At 37.8% G+C, this 23,486-nt stretch overlaps 1 protein-coding gene across 9 annotated transcripts in view; it reads left to right on the top strand.

The window, feature by feature from the left end:
• The window catches only part of Celf2 (CUGBP Elav-like family member 2), a 307,380-nt gene that overhangs the window by 181,645 nt on the left and 102,249 nt on the right, over window positions 1-23,486 (top strand). For all 9 annotated transcript variants that reach the window (XM_042686057.1, XM_042686052.1, XM_042686050.1 and 6 more), the window contains one exon: window positions 16,909-16,991. In XM_042686057.1, coding sequence (XP_042541991.1) covers window positions 16,909-16,991 — 83 coding nt within the window. The remainder of the gene's footprint in view (window positions 1-16,908; window positions 16,992-23,486) is intronic.

The following is a 23,486-nucleotide window of genomic DNA, read 5'->3' as shown; positions in this document are numbered from 1 at the left end:
GTGACTTCCATTGTGCCTACAAAATTATCAGGGGTCACATTCCCTTTCATATATAGGCATTTTCCTTTATTTAACTTCACCAATATCTCCATTCCAAATATTAATATAATTTCCCTTTGTTTTAGTATATCAAAATGGCTAATTTCATCCTTTCATAGCAAAGATATACTTCTTCATTCAGAACTGGGAGAGAGGAAGGGAAGAGGTGACACTGTCCAAAAATAATGTACTCTTTAACTGATTTATATGATTTTTAACTACTCTGTACATCACCTTTGTAATAACAAAAAACTCTTTAAAGAATTACATTAAGTATTTAACAAGGGAAATAAATAAGAATGATGAATTTATTAACTTTATTTAATTCTGTATATTCATAGCATGCTTTTTGTGTATATGCCAATATGAGGGCTTATACTTAGTCTTGAGCTTTTTTGCTTAGTTTTTTTCACCTAAGGCTGTTGCTCTGCAACTTTACTTCTGTCCTTTTGATGGTTAACTGAAGATAAGAATCTCACAGAAGGGCTGGGAAGGTGGCTCAGTGGTAGAGCGCTTGCCTCGCATGCATGAGGCCCTGGGTGCGATTCCTCAGCACCACATAAGCAAAAAGAAAAAAAGCTAGAAGTGGTGCTGTGGCTCAAGTGGTAGAGCGGTAGCCTTGAGCAGAAGAGTTGAGGGACAGTGCCCAGGTCCAGAGTTCAGGCCCCACAACCGGACCCAAAAAAAAAAAAAAAAAGGAATCTCACAGACATTTCTGTCAGGGCTGTCTTCAAAATTCGATCTTCAGGTCTCAGCCTCCTGTACAGTTGTTACAATCATCTGATACAAATCCTGAGTTGAAAGAAATTGTGCCAGACACCCCTGCTTATCTATTCTAGGTCTTAGTATTAGGCTACGTTGTATAGACATTGTATAGACATAACACTGATAGTTCTGTGCCAACTTGAGCTCTTTGAAAACTGATTGTTTAATGTAGCTGACCTATTTACCAGTCATCTTGACATGTGATTTTATGCTTTATATCAAGTGCTTATATTATATCACCCTATGACAGGTCTTTAACACATAGGTTAGTAAGATTGACTAGCAGTTAAGTTTCAGAATATTTTTCCCACTTCTGTCATAATGTTGAATTCTTAAAAAAGTTAAAAGCATAAATACGCTGACTGGAGAGTGACTGAATTTCCTATCATGACTAAAAGTTATTTATTATCTCAGAAATAGTTTATCCACCCAACCTTTCAAATATGCCAGGATGACAGTGTGTGGCATACCACACATTATTTGCTTTTCACAGCAAACTTGAACTCTGGGTTTCTACTTCTTGTTCCTAGCAAGAACTATATCCCTTTTAACAATTTGGAATGTGCTCAGGGGATACAATGTTATTAACGAAACTAGATCTTCCTGGAACTAATATCAGAAGTATTCCAAGACAGGTGCCAGTGGCTCACACCTGGAATCCTAGCTACTCAGGAGGCTGAGATCTAAGGATCACAGTTCAAAGCCAGCCCAAGCAGGAAAGTCCGTGAGACTCTTATCTCCAATAAGCCATCAGAAAACTGGAAGTGGCACTGTGGCTCAAGTGGTAGAGCGCTAGCCTTGAGCTGAAGAGCTCAGGAACAGTGTCCAGGCCCAAAGTTCGCAAGCCCCATGACCAACCAAAAACAAAAGTATTCCAAGATCTTTTGAAAATATGTTTGGAATATTCACTGTTCGGAATTGCTTAAATTATTGATTTTATTATAGAATACAATTTAGAATAAAATGAAATACCCTTAGTTGTAGGAGAAATCCCTTTTAACTACAAAGGAGTATTATTATCATTTATTATCTGCACAATTAGGAAGCAATAGAGTACAGCAGAGGCTTTGCGTGTAAATGGTTTATGCTGCCTAGAGCTTTTTCAGCTCATTTCAGAGTGTTTTATAACATGCTTTCACACACCCCTTCCTCATAATTGTGTGAATGTTTGTTTGAAATCGAAGCAAACAGTGACCCTGAAGCCCAAAAGGACTAACATACTTGTAAATTTATCTTTATCCAGTCATCTAAAGAATAAATAATGTCCTCCAGGGTGTCTCTTACCCTTTTTTTTCCTAAAGGCTTAATAGAAGAATTAGTGTCTTTGGTAATGATTGAGAAAAAGCAAAGTTTTTTGATCAAATACAACTTGGATGTGAGTGTAGTGTGAGTAGGTAGATAAATGGCATATTCTTCCTGTAAATGAAACTCAGTAGCTTCTGCTCATTGTGTGGCATGTTGTATTTTCTAAACTTCTGGAACCTAGGTCATTTAACTTTTCCCTTGGAAGTGTCCTAGGAAGGAAGTCTCTTGTTCAAAGAAGACCAGTTTCTTCCTGCCAGCGAATGAGCTGTTAACTGCAGCAAAGTTTTAGTCACACCAGTACAAGGACCATATTTTTCTTATATCTGTAATTGGTTGTATTTAACTTTCTGAAAAATGTAAAGTCATATATAATGCCTATCTAGTTAGAGACTTAGAATAGTGAAGAACTGAGATTGTCTTTGGCAAGGATAAATCTGCCAAACTGGATTCAGGACCAGCTTTGTCAGTAACCAGAGAGTAGACTTTCTGCCAAGAGCACCTCTTGAAGTGGCTGCTGGAGGGTCACACTTGTAAGCCTAGTTATGTGTGAGGCTGAGGGTAGGATTTTAGTTTGAAACTAATTCAGATAGAAAGTTGTAAGATCTCCTTTCTCTTGTAATAAGGTGCAGTGGTGCAAACCTTCTCATCCTAGCTACATTGGAGACTGAAACCAGGAGGATTTCGGTGCCATGCCAAGCAGAAGTATTTGAGATTCCATCTCAACAAGAAACTGAGTATGGTATACACCTATCATCCCAGCCACAATGTAAACATAAATTAGGCAGATCATGGTCCAGAGATGTCTGGGCTAGAAGCCAGATCCTGACTCAAACCAGTGTACAAAAGGGCTGAAGGCATAGTACTATAGTGGAGCACCTGCTTAGCAAGCCTGAGTCCCAAAGTTCAAACCCTAGTATGGAGGTGTATAGCTCATCTCTTTGTTTCTGTTTTTTTCCTTTTGGAAATGAGAACTTAAAGTAGCTGATGGTTGCTAAGATCTGTTCTCTCTTTAATCCTACACTTGAAGTCAGTCACTTTAAGATTGTCCTTGTCCATAATCACACTGTGACTAAGTTTGTTACTTTCCCAAGTTTGTCACTTAGCCATCTCATTTTTTATTTTCCACTTTTGTAACTACCTCAAGCTCCAGTACCCATGTCCTCATTGTATAAACTTTTTTAAGCCTATCGTCATAGATTTATTTACCATGCATCATAAATCATTGCAAAAAATAAACCTGTGTTACTTCTGAGGAATTTTTATTTACCTATCAAGCTCAAAATTATGTTTCTCGGTGGAGAGAAGAATGATTGGGAGAAAATAGTTTTAAAAAAGAGAGTACAAAGCAGGGTGTTGGTAGCTCACGCCTGTAATCCTAGCTACACAAGAGGTTGAGATCTGAGGACCACAGTTTGAAGTCAGCCTGGGCAGGAAAAGTCTATATGAGATTAATCTTCAATAAGCTACTCAGAAAAAGCTGAAAGTGGCACTGTGGCTCATGTGGTAGAGTGCTAGCCTTGAGCACAAAGAAGCTCAGGGACAACACCTAGACCCTGAGTTCAAGCCCCAAGACTGGCCAAAAAAAAAAAAAAGGTATGTATATGTGTGGTTTACTGACACAGGTCTAGGTTTTATTCCTGGGTGTTGGAGACTCACACCTGTAATCCTAGCTACACAAGAGATTGAGATCTGAGGATCATGGTTCAAACCTAGCCCCAGCAGGCAAGTCTGTGAGACTAATCTTCAATCTTATTCCTTTTATTCCCAGAAACATTGTTGATACTATCCCTTCCGCTTTGGAAAATATCCTCACTTAAATTATTTATTGTCCTAAATGTAAAAGAAGCCTCAATGGTACCCCTCAAATTATATAGTGGAAGGAAGGAAAAAAACCTACTTTTTTCCAGTGAGTTCTATGCACTAGATTCTGGGTAGATAAAACATTTTGGGCACATTGTGTGTACATTATGTTATTAAATGGATTGAACCAAATCTATTTTATCTAACCATTAAAGCAAAGCCATCTTACATCAAAAACTGATAAACTATCCAAGCCAATTTTTAGGAAATTGACTAAAGAGTATTATATTGCATAGACTATTTTTTAACTACCACTAACCCAAATTACAAAGTATTATGGAACATGAACTTTAAAATAAACTAATATTATAGGTTGAGCAGATGAGAAAAGGCTCTGAGGTGAGCCAGTCACTAAAACTTTTTTTTAAAATCGGGGCTAGTGACTCTACCCAGGTCATCTATTACTGAGGATTCTACTACTGTGCAGTATTCCAGGCCTGTCAATCATTAAGGCACCATGCTGCATATCATGGAGGGCACACCAAGGGGACCAAAGAAGCCTAAGATGTGGCTGGTGCTCTTACAGAGTTTCAGTGATCGTTATGGTAGCATGAGAATAAAGCATCTATGGAGTTTTTCCTCTTCTGATCCTAGGCATTTAGGACACCATGTCTTCTTGTGAAGCCTAGTGTGGTCACTTTCTTCTTCCTCTGTTGTTGCTGAATTAAAGGGAGTGACAAGTCTGTGGTTAAAGCACCTTTATGGTAATGAAATAGACAACAACAGGTTTTACTTTAAATAAACTGTTTTAGGGAATTTTTGCCTCATTGGGGCATCCTGGGAAGTGTACAAGTGGAGACATTTTTCTTGTGCTTTATGCAGGGAAGCCAACCAAAATGATTGCATTAATACTGATTGACTATTTAGGAGCCATGTAAATGGATGTTCAGAGAATTCAGAGGCCATGCAAATGGCTGAACTTGGCTAGTCCTAAGTAATTACTTCAGAAAGCAAGACAACAAAATCAATTCTAAACCCATTTAAAGGGTGAATGTCATCACTTAAGAAAGAGGCTTCCTTGCCATCGCTTCCGTCCAGATACCCACTAGGATAGCTCTGCATGTGGCAAGCCTGCCACTTCCTTTCTCTACTTTATTTTCATTTGTTATAAGATCTAGGTAACAATCGCATCCTGTCCCTTCTGGTCTCAAAAACAGCTTGCATATAGTCTGTTTGGGCTCAAGGCTTTATAGAGAAACATGAGTTTAAGATAAACAATAACTTCTGTCATTTATTAAGCACTTCTATGTATATACCAGGAACATTTCCATAAATACAGTAAAGTTATTATATACTTGCTATTACTAACCCCATGTTACAAACAAGAATCAGAGGTTTAAAGAGCTTAAGTTGTTTGTCAATCACTTGGTCATTGTTTGAACTAATAAAGGATGACTGAATATACTGGATTCACTGCAAAGATTATGAAAGAAACAGTAGAGAAAGAACCAATATCACTTTAAAACTATAATGTCTCTGCCATGAGAACCCAGGGACCAATTTATAGTTGGCTCCAAAATGAATTTCTTACAGAATTTACACTGTTTCAGGCAATATGTAAAAATATTCCCCTCCTTGATCGATATGTACATGAAAAGCGACTTCATTATTTTTGGAATAAAGTATGCAGTTATAATAGTGGCCATAAATATTAACTCTCTAGAGTCACAAACATTAACATTACACAAACTTGTCATTACAGTTCCTATAGCCAAAGGGTTCGCCTCTTCATTTCACTGTGTAAAGACCAGAGGGAGGAAGTATACAACTGCCTCAATTCAATTCCAGAAAGAATACAATACCTTTGTTCTATTCTAGGTTGCAAATACCACTTTTTAGAGCTCAGACACAACAATTACAGATCTATAATGTTGGTGTAAGGACTCACTTAGAGCCTGTAGTTTATCCAGGTTAACAATAAAGAGCCTGTATTCATAGTCTAGCAAATATATAAGTTGATTCTGCAGGACAATGAAGTTGGGACTTAAGGCATTGTCCTGATTTGGAAGTATCTAAAAGCCCAATACTAAAATTAAGAATCACAGGAATATAGAAAAGTTTTAAACCTATTCTCACTGCTACTAGACTCTATTATAATGCCATCCTATCCTCAAGAGAATTTATACTATGAAATAACCTTATATTAGAAACTTCTTTTTAATGAGGTCCCTCAATACTTTAGAAACTAAGTCCTTTTTAATTGGATTCAAGCTAGAATTACCTTATATTGCATTTAACCCTGTGATACTGTCCTTGATATATGTGACAATATCTTGGTTCACATTGCCTTTTTTACAAAAGGAGCATTATTGCCATCCCCACTGGCACCTTATTCTCTGCCTTGCCAGAGAGACTCCCAGGAGACTGGCTGGCCAGCAGTGGGGCAAGTCATATACTTCGTTAGGGAAGATGCCTAGTGTGCTATACAGCTAGCTTTCTTTGTTCAACCTTGCTCAACCTAAAGTTATTAGTATTTTAGCCTTCAGAAGAAAACATGACCCTCTTTTCTTCTCTGAACTTAATATTTGAAAAATAGATACCATAATCAAATCCTCTATTTGCTTATTACCTTTAATTCCCAAAGATCAGCCAAAATTTTCTATAGCAGTGAAGCCTTGTTCTTTTTTCCTACTATCTCCTGAGGCACCTGAACAAGCATACATTTCACCTATAATCTTTCTTTCTTTCTCATGGCCCAGCAAGGGGAGAGAGTTCAGGAAATAGCCAAATAGCAGCCCATTGTCCCATCTGGGGAAAAAAAAGAGATAATATTAAATTTTTCCAGATACATTTATAGCTGTTAAACAAGAACCCAGGAAAGGGAAAAAGCAGATTCCTGCAACTTTGCCATCTTTTTGTTGTTGTGTTTCAGTTGGGATTTATGTAATGATGGGCCAGGAAGTGTTGCAGGACACATATCAGTCTTCAGTTTCTTCCCAAAGAGTTTTAAGAGGCAGTAGATTAAATCTAGGTCAGGAAAAAAAAAAAAAAAGAATCTCCATTTTTCTTGCAGAAGATTTAAAGAGTCTGCCTGCCTCCTTAGGGACATGGAACTAACAGGATTGTTCCTCCATGGAACTCCCTAGAAAATAGGAAGCTGCCAGCAGCCCAGGTACCTGACATAGTGTGTCAGGTACAGCATCTGAGGGGAGGTGTAAAGTCGCCAGTGAGCCTGATGAAATCCTATCTCTCTCTGGCTCAGAGGTTGGTTCGGATTTGTAGTAATCCTGCTGGACTGTGAGTGAAGATTGTTGGAGGACCATGGGACCACTGCCCTAGGCAGCCAGAGGAAGAAGTGCAAATCCTGCTTTGAAAGCAGAAATTCTCCCCCCCTGAGATTCCCTAGGGATGGCATTTTGGTAATCCAAATGGTGTCCACATAACTCAAGTACTAAAAGCGGAATGGCAATATCATATCTCTGTTTCCCAAGGTAATGGCCACATGGTACTATTTTGTACATCAGGGTGCCAATTATCAAATGCTGTAAAACTAATCTAATTGTCTATTGTTTCATTAAAGGTTGATTTTTACAGGATGAGATATTTGGATTGGGTATCTTCTGTGCTAGTTACAAAAACACTACTTTTAGAAAGGAGAAAAGGTTTTCCTTAGGTGACTGTTGGAGAAACATGTTTCTCCAAGACAGGTTAAGGTTCTAAAAAGACCATTAGGTGACATGAAAAGAGTTTGAAGCCATTGTGGGAATCCTTTTCTTTTGGGGGGGAGGGTCCGGTCCTGAGGCCTGAACTCTGGGCCTGTGCGCTGTCCCTCAGCTCTTCAGCTCAAGGCTAGCACTCTACCATTTGAGCCACAGCGCCACTTCCACCTTTTTTCTTATGTGGTGCTGAGGAATCGAACCCAGGGCCTCGAGCATGCAAGGCAAGTGCTCTACCACTGAGCCACCTTCCCAGCCCCAATTGTGGGAATCTTTGAGAGTAAGTCTCAACCCATCAGATAGTTCACAGATTTGTCTCCCTATGAAAGACACAGAGACTTAGAAGAGTGATGATCTGCCAATAGTTCTTGTCTTTTCCTATAACTACTTGTATGATTGTAGTTAGGAGGGGATGAAGAGGTTATGTTATCAGAGTTAGGGTGTTTCTACAGAAAGGACATAGAAGCCATGAAAAATCAATGCCACTTTTATTTCTTTTAGTCTTCTTACTCTTATTTTGGATGTTTAAAGTAATAAAGGAGTAAAAATATATAAAACAAGTCCTCTCATCGTCTTGCACAGTCTTCCTTTAGGTAACGAAGTTTCGCTTGAGTTGCCAGTATTTTTATGCGTCCCATTCCTCTCTCATTTTATGCATTATGTCCCATTATGTCTTATTGCATCCATCTCGTTTCAGCATACAAGAGACGTCATGCCAACAAAATCATAAGCAGGAACACATTTAACAAAAGGGATACTAAACTTTAAATGTGGCTTGTGAAATTAATAGCATCACTTTTAAGTCATATCTTACCTCTCTGGAGAGCAAGCAGTACTTTAAGGACAAAGTAGAAGAAATAAACACCTAGCAAGCAAGACCCACAGAGGATACAAGTTAAAATAGTGCTTCTGAGCCAGTGCCTTTTGCCTATAATTCTAGCTACTTAAGAGAGCCCAAAACCAGCCTGGACAGAAAAAAAATTCAGAAGGCTCAATTTGTAGAGTATCAGCTGAGCAAGTAAGCTAAGCAGCTTTGAGACTCTTTAAGTACAAGCCAAAAAAAAAAATGTGTGTCTGTATACAAGCAAAATAAATAAATAAAAACTGTGCGTTTGATGTGGTCTTAATTTGCAAGGTATGTCTTCTTGAGTGGTTGGACAGTGTTTTGACCAAGGAAAAGGATGTATGTGTGACTCTCCAGGGTACCAGATAGCATCTTGAAGTTTTATCTTTGTACTTTCTAAGAATAGCATTTTTTCTTGTTTCTCACCTCAAGACACTGTTGATATCAGACATATTCTAGACCACTGAATAATATCCCTCTTTTTTAAGGTCAATGCTAAGGGTTTGGGTTGTTTTTTTTTTTTAAGTATAATTAATTCAGAGGATTTCTGATGGGATATTTTGTAGAAACTGAAAGTAGGAGGTCTTGTCAAGGGGGAAAGCCAGTGATAATTCAAATTATTATTTATGAGAGTCACATGAGCACAAAGTTACAATTTCCATCAACAATCTTTGGATTCTTTTTTTGGGAGGTCCAGTCATGGGGCCTGAACTCTGGGCCTGGGTGCTGTCCCTCAGCTCTTCAGCTCAAGGCTAACGCTCTACCACTTGAGCCACAGAGCCACTTCTGGCTTTTTTCTTTTTGCTTAAGTGGTGCTGAGGAATCAAACCCAGGGCCTCAGGCATGCTAGGCAAGCGCACTACCACTGAGCCACCTTCCCAGCCTCTCCATCAACAATCTTTGGATTCTAAAAGGAGGGTTCTCTATGTAGTAACTAGGATCAAGGGGGGAAATAGAAGACAAGGAAAAACAAGGATTATGTTCTCCTTTGACTTAAACTGGCTTGCATGCATGCCAAGATCCCAGTTGCAATCAAAGGTACATTAAGTGGGCAACTGATTTGCTTGGAAGTGTGGATATGAAAGAACTTCATTTAGAAGTGGCACTGTGGCTCAAGTGCTAAAGCACTGGCCTTGAGCTGAAGAACGCAGGGACAGCAGCCAAACCCAGAGTTCAAGCCCATGACTGACAAAAAAAAAAGTCTGAAAGAACTTCATTTGTACACAGTAAGTTCACTAAATTAGCCTTCCAGGGCCATAGTCCCTTGACCTATCAGACCAAGCCCCATAGAATTCTGAAGTAACCTGTGAAGGGATTTTCAGTTCTCAACATGATGACTTGGTTAATGTCTTGAATTTGATATATCTAGAATTGAATTTGCCTGACAGAACTGTAACTTTGGTCAAAAAATTATACATATATCTACAGACAGAGAGAGAATATGTGTATATACAGTGCTCAATTATCAAATGATCCTTGTATGACTGTTTCTAAGCATTTACTTGCTTAGATTTAAAAAATCCTGTAAGTAGATTTCATATATTTAAGATAAGTTCAGTGGTCTTGAAAATGCAAGTTTTCTTAGGGATAGGTTCTGAGTTCACTTAGGGAGAGGTACCTGTTTTTATGCAAGTTCCAAACCTGAAACCTTTTATGTTACCACGTTAGCCACAGATACATTTACTTTCTCTCCTCCATCCTCCAGTTTCACAGTTGTGTTTCTAAACATTCCCTGATTTTCCATATTTTAAACCATTGCTAAAGAGAGCTAGAGCAGTAACTCAAATGGTAGATCCCTGCCTGGCAAGCATGAAGCCCTGAGTTCAAACTCCATACTGCCAAACAAAAAAGAAATAAAATAAAATATTACTAAGGAGTGTATCACTAAGGAGTAGTATCAGAAAAAAATCAAAACTCTAACATTCCAAATATCTCCCTTTGACAGAATCTGGGCCACTGGCTACATGATACTCAAAAGGCATGTTTCATTAATAGCAACCATATATGAAGTTGGTTCATTCCTGAGAGTCCGCATTGTTGGCATGTGATCTGCTGTTTCTACCCTGCAGCTGATAAATAACTATTACAGTCATTGAAAACCATTCAAGTCAGTGACCCTCCTTTCTATATTAGATTCCTTCAAAGCACACGTATTTAATAAAAATTGCCTACTGTCTATATTTTAGAGACAGAGGCTTAAAGAAAATTACCTTTTTAAAAATTGTACCTCCAGAGCAGATAATCTTAGTTCCCTTCTTCCCAATTCAGCAAAGTTTAGAAATGTTTGGTAAGGTTTCTCTAATGAGTATAGTGTCAATATTCTTATAGGCAGGATTAATTTTAAAATCTGATCTGTAGTATCATTCTTTAGGGCTGTGTTTCCTCTACCCTTCATGCCATAGAATGTAAATAAATTTCTATTTGAATCAGGGCAAAACTGAGTTATAAACTGGTTATCTCTACATGAGCAATGCTTTATTTCCCCCTCCCATGGGGATTATAACTAAGCGTTTCCAAGTAAAGATTTTCAAGAGAAACAGCTGTGATTTGAAAAGATTTGTGATAATCCAGATGGTTCTTTGATGATAAATCGATTTGATCATTAAAAAAAATAAAGTCTTTCAGTAAAGCTAAGTGCTTTATGATTTTGAATGTGTGTGTGTGTGTGTGTGTGTGTGTGTGTGTGTATGTGTGTAGAAACATTGACCTGTTTTGTTGGGTGCTTTATATTTAGAAACAGCAAAAACTTACAAAATTTCTTAAATTATCAAGCAATTAAGCTGAACAAATACCTAAGGGAATTTTTTTTAATGACAGAAGAAACTATTAGTGAAAAGTTATAAAGCGATGCCTACTACCTTATTTGGAGTTTGTAGCACTTAGCCTCTCTGGGAATTGCCACTCTCAGCTTCTGATACTTGATGGTATAATCATGTCTCCCAATTATGACACTGATTACAGCTTGCTTTACCAGCTGAACAGATGCAGCTCTATTACTGAAGTTACCCATTTCTTAGGATCTGGATGGGTGAAAGGCTACAAGTCCCCCGATGGGACTCTGGGGAAGTAGACAGAAGGAATGACAGAGTGGAACTTGCAAATATGTAGCTTTTTTGTTTCTCTCTCTCTCATTCAGGGCCCATTTTGCCTTGGTATTTCTGGTCATACAGAGCCTGTGAGCCCTCAACAGACCTGCCTTCACATAGACTGTGCAATACCTGGGTCTTTCTGCCATACTCACTCACTTACACTCCATTCCTAATGGTTCTGCTAGATTTTTCAAGTGAATCAATTCATAGTAAGATGTAAAAGATCCATACAATTTAATGTATAACCCTTCTAATGTATGTGCATAATCATTAGAATTTTAAAGAAGAGTCATCATTAATGGAAATGTTAAGCTCTGACTAGGCCTAAGACTATGGTCTTGGGTTCTGGGATCAATTCAGTTTCCCCACTGCCTTTTTACATATGAAATTAAAAAGTACTAGTGAAGAGTGGAGATACATGAATGATCATTAGGGTGTGTTGACTCTATGCAGCAAAATATCTATTAACACAGTGAGTTGAAGTTGCAGCTGGGATGCCATAAGATGACCTGGCTGTCGGAAGTCATATTTGTCTTTTCTAACTTGGTTGCTGTTGACAGAAACTCCTGAATGAGTTCATTATAAAGTATCAAATGGACAAACTAGAAAAATGTGAAGCAGCAAACGTTTACTACTATGAATTAGAAATAGGAATGAATGTCGGAAGTTGTTGAAGCACTGAACTCATCAGACTGCATGATCCTAGAGGCCCTGGTCTGGCACTACTCCTCTTTGGGGCCTTTCTCAGCAACCCATAGAGATAAGAGAAGGCGGCTTTCAGGACTGAACACTGAGGGTAAGAGAACTAACCTCTGGTACATGTTGCAACAACCACTGACCACCAAAGAGCATCTGGGTATTGTAGATGTTTAACCACCTACCTTACAATGATGTTTGAAGTAGAACCTGTGCAAGGAGGGAGGCTTTGTCCCCTGAATCTGATGGCTAAGCCATCTGGTGTTGCAGCTGACCTGGAAATTACTCCAGTGCTCTTCAGACCTGAGTTACAGCTGGCATGAGGAAATCTAAGAAACAGGTGGTCCCCGTAACAGCTGTACTTTGAGTTAGGGCTGGCAGGAAAGAACGTTGCATGCTTGTTGAACTTTCATGCACTGTCTAGGATCTATAGAAGTTCCCTGACCTTTTGCCATAATAATTTCTATATCAGGGCAAAGAATGATATTTCTCTCCCTTGAGATTTTCCCTGAAGATCCAACAGCCTAAGGTTTTTGAGTATCCTAAGTGATAGATAGGCAAGAAGACTATGGTTGTTAGCTAGGAGAGTAACGGAACCACTCTTTCACATAGTTTCCGATTCTAGAAATGAACTCATCAAAGTCCTCTTGGGGAAGGAGGTCTGTGTTTACCCTTATTTGGAGAGCTGTATTTATTATGCAAATTAGATAACCATTGTTTTCATTAAGTTAATCATCATGTATGCCAAATGAACTATAAGTCATTTTTTGCTCCATATAGTGGAAAAAAATAATTTCAATAAGAATTTTTTCAGGATAGAACACTGTGGCTAATATAATTCATACAGTTCAGAGGTGTAAGGAAACACCCATCTTGCAGACCTAATCACTGCCCTCGATAGCAGCACCTGCGCAGTAGGTGAGGAACCTCCTACTTTCGGCCCCAAAGATATAAAAGGGGCCTCCAAGGAGCCAGAAGGTGCCATTTGTGCCCTTTCCTCGTGAGAACTTGGCCTTGTCAGCTCTGCTGGCAGTAAATCTTTTCTTCTACTTGACATCTGTCTGTGTGGTCTTTTGCGTTACTTTCTTTGGGGTTACTTTCTTCCTAGGTTACATTTTTTTCCTTCAAGAGGGAAGGGAAAATTTTAAGTTGTGGTTTTCTTTCACTGTTTTTAGAAGTAATGAAACCAAAGTAGATAAGGTACAGAGAAAATATATTTTTCTCTAAGTCACTCAGGAATCAAACTATGAAACCAAAGGAGGACTCTTGAGATAATATTCCCAGTCTTATTGTCTGTTCCAGGTCTCTCATATGTGTACCAGTTATTTATTGCACAAGGCTGTTCAGCTGGGGCTGAATAAGGAAAGGAATGTAGTCTGGGCTCTGTTATCATTGGATTATGGCTAGGGGCTGTACTCAATTGAGATGGGACTCTTTAAATTCACACAAATATGTTGAAAATTTGCTCGCCACGCATAAGCATCTGTGTTATTAGTATTTAAATAAGCAAGCTGTAAGGGAAGTATATTACCGACGTTGTAGAAGACATTCTCCTAGTAAAAGTAGAACCTGTTTTGATATAATCTTAAAGAATCTCTGTTTAAATAGATATATAGTAAAAGAGGTAAGTGTTGCTCATCCTTTGAAAAGACCTATACTGATCTGGCCCTGATTTCACCATACCAGTCACACAGGAAAGAGTGAACTTGGTAGGAACTAGTGACTTAGAATATCTTACCAATTCTCCTCTGTACATTAATTCCTTTCTACCTTCCTTTCTCCTCTTTACCTACTTTCCCACAAATGCTGAGATGCCAGCTCCAGAATTTCCTTTTCTCAAATAGAAAAATTAAGAACAAAACCCACTCACCTGATCTAATTTATATTTACTAAGAACAAACATTCTAGAAGAAAGCACCATAGGTAACCAAATTCATACTAGCATAAAAATTGGAAAAATTAAGTGTCTCCTTTGCCAGGAGCAACATTTTAATATGTAAATAGCAGGTAGACTGTGTAGTCCTCATGGATTCTTAGGTGATTGTAATAGTGGCAGTGATTTAGTGATTTTTGTGTGTGTGTGTCTAAGGCAGGAGTTTCCTTTGTGCCTGATAACACGCTGTTGCTGAGGGCCCACCATTCAGGGGCACTCAGTCTTTGCATTTTATTTTGTCTCTGTCCTGTTGCCTTTGTCTTACCATTTCAGTCCCTGTCATTTCAGCGTTCTTGTAGGATGATCCATATCTTTCATTTTGAACTTAAATTTTTTTATTTTTGACTCTGAGCACTTGTTTTTATCCAAGCTTTACTCTTCCTAATTTCCAGACAATTTCATCCCTTAACTCTAAGTGTCTCCTCTCCAAACGCTACCTGCTTGAAAGTATCAGATTCTGCTTCTGATAGGAAGCTTTGGTTATTAGGAGAAGTTGAAATTCAGAACGTCCCCATTGCTTCCTTGTCCTGAAGCTGACCCCATAAACAATACATAAGAAAGGGGAATTTATTCAGTTTTTGCTACAAGTGTTTAGAAAGCTCTCCCTGTTTTTCTTTCTCTGTTAATCTAATGAAACATAATTTATATTTTCTCCCTTTAAAAAATGATTGTAATAATGATTGAAACAAAAAGTGGGGGAAGCTGCTAGAGATGTGGCTCAAATTGTAGAGTACTCACCTAGCAAGCATAATCCAGCACCACCAAAAAAATGAAAAAGTGATTATACTAGTTGCTAGAAACTTGGACTTTACTGTTTAAAATTATTCCTCTGTAATTCATATAAGCTTTCTGGGCTACATTATTCCACTGAAGATAAAGTAGCTAGTTAATTCCATAAAAGGTAGTATGTCCATATGAAATGTGGTCAAGGAAGTCAAAATAGCTGAAGTGAAGCTTATAAATAGAAATGGACTGTCTCTTCATGTGATTCCTTCAAGAATTTTCTTAATCTTCAGCTCCTTCCATCAGTCAGATAATACATTTAGTGGGTTTTGTTTGTTTAATTGTGCCATTTCTGGGGCTTAAACTCAAGGCTAGAGCTCTAGCACTTGAGCCAGAGGTCCATTTCTGGCTTTCTTTTTTTATTGGGAGGGATAGGTTAGTTGGAGATAACTGTCACAAACTTTCCTGCCTGGGCTGGCTTCAAACTATGATCTTCAGATCTCAGTCTTTTGAGTAGCTAGGCTTAACAGGTGTGAGCCATCAGCACACAGCAATACATGGTGTTTTGGGTTTTTTTTTTTTAATGCCAAGAATCTAGGGCCATGCTATATTTTATCCAAAAGATGAAGTTCTGTGTGTTTATTCTTGGTGTGTTGTGATTAAATCAAGTGTAAGACAATAGATGCCAAATTTCCAAATGATAGGAAACATCTTCAATCTGTTTAAGAATGCTGAATACATGATATTGTACTTTGTTCCTCCTACTCCATTGAATTTTTATTTTGGAAATCAGAATGCTGATATGTGGCTCTGGGGCCCTGCCTGAAACTGTCATTTTTGTTCTGCAGTTTGTTGTATTTGCTGCATTACCCTGAAGAGAACCAATGTCAGTGTCTTAGCACTCTACCCTGCTCTCATGCTACTTGCTGTTCTTGTGTACTCGTGCCTCTCTAGCTCTTCCTATTGTACCCCTCTAGCTCCCTTATCCCTCTCTGGTTCTATACATTGGGATCCTTTCTTAAAGATGAAGTAGAGTTTTCCAACTATGATGAGTGCTTCACATCATCTGTTTTTCCTCTATTCTAGGCTTAACTTGAGACAGCACTAATCAAAAGTAGCAAAGTTTTTGTCTGCTCCCTCCCCTTTTCCAAGCCTGATTGTGCAAAGAAGGTGTATGCTGATTTAATAAATTGTTAACCAGTATTTTTATAATTTGAAGAAAGGATAACAGTCATCCTTCAGGACTCTGAAGGAATGGTCTAAGATTTCAATATCATTTTCTTTGGTGGAGAGGTTGGTTGGAAAGAGGACATCTGCTGACCTGGCCGCCTGGAGTGCCAGGGGTTTTGAAAAGGGAAAGTCTGGAGATGTACCACACCCTATCCCTATTCAATGAAAAGGTCAAAGTCTGATAACCTCTATTAGGCACATGTCCATTTGTATTGTAACCTGATTTCTAAACTGGTTACAAAATAGCTTTCCATTTTGGTACAATTTGATTGAGTAGTCATAGTTACAGAACTTTGCATTATATTCTATGTTATGAAAAAAAGAAAGCGTTATCCCAATTTTTAAGAAAGTGTTTTTTAAAAGTGTGATGTTCTAGAGCTATCCTTTAAGAAAATTACAGTTAATGTAAGTTTATGCTATTGTTACTGTGATTAAATACTTCTCTTTATGTAGTTGCTATGCTACAAGACCCATTAACACCTCATCCTCCTATTCCCACCTCCCACCTCATTCCTAAATAGCTGTATTTCAGATAGTTGGTACACCAAGCTATAAATTGATATCCAACGTGGGTAAAGCTAATAAATGTGATTTAAGATGAAAAGCACTGCATAAATGCTCAAGATGTCGTTACTACTGCTCTCATACATTTTATTATTTTTAAATTGTGCATCCTTTTAAATAGATTATTTGTTCGCCACAGTCTCCATTATATCTAAGCCAAAGCATTCACAGAAATTTCTAAAACCTTTTCATCTCTCTCTGTAGGTTGTTGTTTCGTAACATTTTATACAAGAAAAGCTGCACTTGAGGCCCAGAATGCGCTGCACAATATTAAAACTTTACCTGGGGTGAGTCAGTTTACTTTTGTACCAAAATCACTTTATTGCTTGAAAATGGTACTTTCAAATGAAGGTTCTAGTTATGGGTTCTTAGTGCCAAAAATGACTTTGGTCTTTTCAGGAGTGTATGCTGACCGTTGTTGCCTGTGGTAGCCAGACCTGCTGGCCAGCCCATAAAGAAATGCTGGCATTAACTCTGACGGGAAGAGCTCTCAAATAGCATATTCTCCTGGTTAGAAAATCAGAGGGACCCTACTGAGTACAGTGGCTGCCAAAGAGTATTGGGTGGGCTAAGATTTTAAAAGGAGAGGGGGGAAGCCCAACAAATGGAAAAGGAAAAGCTTTTACTCACCAGGAGCCCCTTTTCAAATGTAGTCTTTAGATTTTCTTTCAAAGGACAAAATGTAACCCTGTACAGCCATAATATTAAGCCTCCTAATGATTTCTAAACAGTCAATGATGGTTAACAAAGTCAATGTTTTAATGCCCAATTTGTGGCTTCCTGTTGATATAGAACAGAAAATACAAAGCTTACAGTATTATTTTCCTTTTGCTTCCCAGTAATATTTGATGATTAGAACAATTTACTACAAACAAATAGTTGCATATAGCAGCTTTATCAAAATACATTATTTTTAAGGGATTTTTGGTACTTTTATGTTTTTTATGTGATTGTAAGTTTCTTTATGCTGTTAAGATTTTTTCCATTTCCCAAATAATCAGTGATGAATTAATTAATTCAGTATCATAATGATAGACATTGGTTATTATGATTGATGTGTGGCAAGCAGCATAAATATAGTGAAACCTGATTTGATAAAAAAAAAAATAAGAGAAAGATCAAATGTTTATTATGTTTCAATTAATAATTTCTCTATCTGTGAAGTACACACATGTGTATGCACATGTGAATGCATGCACACATGAGCATAGACAATTCCCCCAAAATATAATGTTGTATAATTTATCCACTAAAAACTTTATAATATTTGTAGTACTAAGATGCTCAATAGAAGCTTTTAAGAATATTAGCTTCTTAATCACCCAATGGTAATAAGGTATGAACCTGGGTTTTCAGACATACCACTTTGGCTTTCACCTTTCTTTTTTTGGGGGGAGGGGGGGGCGCGGTCGTAGGGCCTTAACTCTAGGCCTGGATGCTGTCCCTCAGCTCTTCAGCTCAAGGCTAGCACTCTACCACTTGAGCCACAGCGCCACTTCGGGTTTTTTTTTTCTGTTTATGTGGTGCTGAGGAATCGAACCCAGGGCCTCCTGCATGCAAAGCAAGCGCTCTACCACTGAGCCACCTTCCCAGCCCCTGGCTTTCACCTTTCATGTGAAAAAATCAAAGAATAGGAAAATATGTAACTCCAGTTTAACTGCTTAAAAACTTACAGGGTGGTTTTTAGTAAGGCTATCTTTATTAAGTCTTAAGTGCTTTGCTTAGTGGTTTAAAAAAAGTAGTAGTAGCTTCATTTTGCATGTAAATGGAGTTTTTCCAATGTAACTTTAGGAGGTTACAGTGTAGGTTATATTATTGATTGAGACAACAAAGCAAATATTCACTAGCTCTGCCAACAACAAAATAAAATAGTTTGTATTTTCCCGGCACCTGATCAGAGACGAAGACCACTTTGTGTTCTTTCTCTTAAAGACACTTTACAATAATAAATATATAAAATCCCTTCCAGGTAATAATTATCATTTGTCATTTAGGTATAAGATTTGATAACAATTAGTGTCATATTTTAGCTGAATGCAAAATTTGGCTAATTTGGATGAATCCTCTCTACAAGAAACACAGCTCCCAACTTACCATCTTCCCATGTGAAAGAATTCTCCAAAAGCCAGTTAGAATGAGTAAGACATGCTGAAGCATAGAAATGCTGATGAGTATTCTTCTGTTTGAGATATCTTTTGTATTGTTTTGGTGGTGTTTTTTCCCCAATGTTAGGCCTTGAATTCAATTTGTGCTTGTTTGACAGGCAGTCTCTCATTTAAGCCATACCTTCAGCCCTTTTGGCTATAGTTACTCTTCAGGTAAGGTCCTACTTTTCTTTCCCAGGCTGGCCTAGACTGACTCATCCTAATTTATGCTTCCTCTATAGCTGGAACAACAAAGTACATCCCACTGTGCCCAGCTCTTTTTCTTGGAGATGAGGTCTTTTTTCCAGGTCTCTCCTTGAACCATGATCCACAGCCTATTTGGTTTCTTATTCTGATTTTTTTTCTTAGTAAATAAAACTTGTATTTGGGGGGAAATTCCACTTTTTTTTACCTCTCCCTAAAGAGTCTTCATGTGGAATTTACAAGTGGTAACTTTGGAGACCAAGTTTGAAGGACTGTAATTTGAGAATTGGTAAAGATGACTACTGAATTTTTTTTCACCCAACTTAACTTCATATTCTTAATTATTTAAAGCAGGTTAGACAAAAATTTGAAATCAGGCCTTAGCAGTAAGATTCATAGCCTTTACAATGTACACATTGCTAAATTTACTACTTCAAGTGTTGTAAATGGGAAAGAGTTGTGTGCAACTTTATATAAACATCACCCTTAACAGCTGCAGGGAAACCGTGAAAGTGATTGTCTTTCAGCTGTGAGCCTTTGGTGGACAAGAAGAAATGGAACCAGACATAAAAGATTAATGCATATTCTTAGGGAAAAAATATTACAGGGTGCCTGGCTGTTTGATTACAAGCCTTGGAATTAGTCAACATTTCCATAATTCTAAACCAATATACACCTGTTTCCCTACTGTGATGTGAAGGCACAACTTAATTTAACAGAAACCCTGCTGTGCTAAATCTCTCATTAAATACCAAGTGCATTCGGTAATTTAAAGTTGTAGCACTATTATTTCAACTGGTTGTCTTCATATTATGAAATTAATAAGAAATTAATGATGCACTTTGCCATATGCCTTCAATTTCTTTCTGCATAAAAATAAAAAGGATAAAGAAAAATACATCACCAGCTGACACTTTAAAGCTTTTATGGTTGTAATCATTTTCCTGCAGGTAAAATCCATTAAAAAGGCACTTGCTGTCTTAAAAGTGTCCAAAACTTTCAATGTATAACAAGATCAAATAGTGTTGGGGGGTTTTTTCTTGTGTAGTTTTCTTTTGCAGTTGGTGTTTTGCACCAACTTTTTTAAAGGAACTTTTATCACGTAACTAAACTGGATTAATGTTTAGGGGGGTTTGCTTCCCCTGTTTTCACCATCTTTCTGTCTTTAGGAAAACAAAAAGGGGTTAATAAAGAAGGGGAAAATAAGCTGATAAGACTGTCCCATACAATTGAACATATCTGTTCTTTGACATATTCTTTGAAGGGTCAGTTGAAGGACTCTTCTTTTCATGTCTTGCATATATTTTACAGACGTTAGACTCTCCTCATGAAGTAGGAGAAAGTTCAGGACTTCACTAAACAGTACAGAGAATTGAAGCTATATTTCTCAGGCTATTTTTCACTGTGTAACAGAAAGATACAAACTCTGCTTTCTTCAGACATCTTCCACATAAATCCTAGAAATACAGAGATACCAGCCAAGGGAATAAATTTGGCATCTCCACATTGACAGCAAAGCATGAAATCAAGGAGTCTCCTTCGTTTCATCAAGCCCTCCTCTAGAAATGGTTGCTTGATGCATTAGCAACAGATCAAATCTTAGGTGTACAGTACTCATTAATTACTGATATTTTGTAAGATTAATAAACCAGAAAGAATTACTAAATACCTACTGTATGCAAGGCACTAAGCTAGGTATTGGCAGTAAATATCAAGTTTGACAAGGTTCTAGTTGGTCTAGGCAAAGGAAGGACAGGAGATAGACATAAATACATTCTTGGCTTTTCTGTTCTACTGACAAAATTCTAGTTGTGTACACACACACACACACACACACACACACACACACACTCTCTCTCTCTCTCTCTCTCTCTCTCTCACTCTTTTGAGGTTTCTAGTAAGTAGTACTTTTCGTAACCTGAAGGGCTGTGCACTGGCTCTCCTACTTGATGAACCATCAGCTTTGATGCAGCATTGTTAGATTGACTTTTTCCACTATTGTATTTTGTTTTGTTTTGTTTTTTTGGGTCCGGTCGTGGGGCCTGAACTCTGGGCCTGGGCGCTGTCCCTCAGCTCTTCAGCTCAAAGCTAGCGCTCTACCACTTGAGCCACAGCGCCACTTCCAGCTTTTTTCTTTTTGCTTATGTGGTGCTGAGGAATAGAACCCAGGGCCTCATGCATGCAAGCCAAGCACTCTACCACTGAGCCACCTTCCCAGCCCTCCACTATTGTAATATTTGTCTTCTTGGACAAATTTTGGTTGCCTCTACTTTGTTGATACAGCAAATTTATGTTGAAAAACAGTCCTTTCCTGCCTTTTTTTAAATATATATTTTTTATTGTAAAGATACTGTACAGACTAGCTACTCAGGAGGCTGAGATCTGAGGATCGCGGTTCAAAGCCAGCCCGGTCAGGAGAGATCTTGAGACTCCTATCTCCAATAAACCACCAGAAAACCGGAAGTGGTGCTGTAGCTCAAGTGGTAGAGCGCTCGCCTTGAGCTGAAGAGCTGAGGGACAGCGCCCAGGCCCAGAGTTCAAGCCCCACGACTGACAAAAAAAAAAAAAAAAAGATACTGTACAGAGGGGTTACAGTTACACAAGTAAGGTAGTGAGTACATTTCCTATCAAGCACTGTTACCCCTCCTTTGTTTTTCCCCTACCATCCCTTCCCTCACCACCTCCCCAGCTCCACCCTCCCTCCCACCAAGTTGTAAACTTGGTCTTATACATCTCATTGTTACAGTCTTCCCTGCCTTTTATGAGACAGTGTTACTCAGTCTGGCCTTTAACTTGAGGTCCTCCTGCCTTAGCCTCCTGAATACTGAGATTACAGGCATGCATCTCCACACCGAGCAATTAGTCACCTTTCTTGAGGATTTGAGGTAGACAAAACTAACTGGCATTGTCATCCAGTAGGAGTCATTGTCTACCATTGTATATCTCAGAGAGAAAAGATATCCTTACAGAGGCAACCTGGAAGATTGATTTTTGTTTTTATTGACTTAATTTTTGCTCAATTAAAAATAAATATTCAAAAAGACCTTAATTGAAGCTCAGAAAAACTACCAAGACCTTTTTAAAAATCACATTTTAAGGCCAAATATCTTTGTGCCAAAGTAGCACCATGCCTTCTGTCACTCTGTTTTCTTCAAGGTTTTAACACATACTGTCTCTAGTAATAATGGTTTTTGATTGAAAGTCTACAGCAGTATCATTAGAGCGTTCACTGTATAAATTAATTTAATTAAGAATGTAATAACAGGGATACAGTTTTGAAAAAGCTCTTAAATTTTAACAGCAAGAAAGAATCTGTAGAATCTAAATGTCTTGTAAAATATTAATTGCAAATTTCTTCCAGACATTTTCTCTGAATATGCCTTACCCTTTTCTTTTTAGAATCACTACCAGTTTTATTAGATGCATTTTATATTAAGGAGTTACTGCCCTAAGAGAACATTTATTTAGAGCATTACATTTTAGCACTGGCATATTGAAAGGTGTTTTATAATAACCTATACAATATGAGCAAGAACTATGCATAGATATGAGATATAAAAACAAATGAGCCTGATCCTGTAGGAAGAAGCTGTAAATAAAGTGGCCTCCTGGGACTAATGTGATCACCCACATGAAGTGAATGAGCCCTTTCCTGGCTTGCACTGGGAGAAGCCATTTGTGTGGGTAGGCACTTACCTCCCAAGTGAGGTTTAACTTAACTCTCCCTAGAATTATTCCCTTGTGTCCTTTCTAGACTTTATTCTTTTTGGTAGATCAGCTTAGTTCTCACTGGAACCAAATTCAATTTGTCCATTCTTTTGAGGTATTCATTTTCTTTGACACACCTCTCTTAATTATTAATATATATTCATTGTCTTTATTGTCAGAGCCATTATCATCATCATTATTTTTGTCATAAATCTCTTAATCCTCATCTCTTGATATTACTGATATTTTCCCCTAAAGCCATCCCATTTGAATCAAAACCTAACTAGGCTAAATTTTGTGAAATTTTTCCCAGTTGTATTTATTTAAAATTGTAAACAGTCAAAACATCTCTACAAACAGGTTTGAATCCTCAAATTTTCTTTTATATATAACAGAAAATGCATTCATTCAACAAATATTAATGGAATTTTTGTTACTTGACAGTACTTGATAATACTAAGGAATATAAAAGACATGGGTACTGCTACTGTAACAATCAAAGCTTGCACCATGTTATATTAAATACCTAATGGAAATTTACTGCCTAGATAATAGGCAACATCTCAAAAGGAGTCAAGATTTACTTTTTTAAGACAATTCTGCCCATAAATATTCCAGATGTTCCAAAAAATATAAGGTAAACGTAGATTTATGTTATTACATATTTTTACCATAGAGGTTTGATTTATTTCATATGCACAGATAGGTATATTTATGTATATCTTT

This window comes from Dipodomys spectabilis, unplaced genomic scaffold, assembly GCF_019054845.1.
Source record: "Dipodomys spectabilis isolate Male_0828 unplaced genomic scaffold, ASM1905484v1 ptg000096l, whole genome shotgun sequence".
NCBI classification, from domain to species: domain Eukaryota; kingdom Metazoa; phylum Chordata; class Mammalia; order Rodentia; family Heteromyidae; genus Dipodomys; species Dipodomys spectabilis.
Note: the sequence above shows the minus strand (reverse complement) of the source record. Positions and strands in the feature narration are given on the sequence as shown.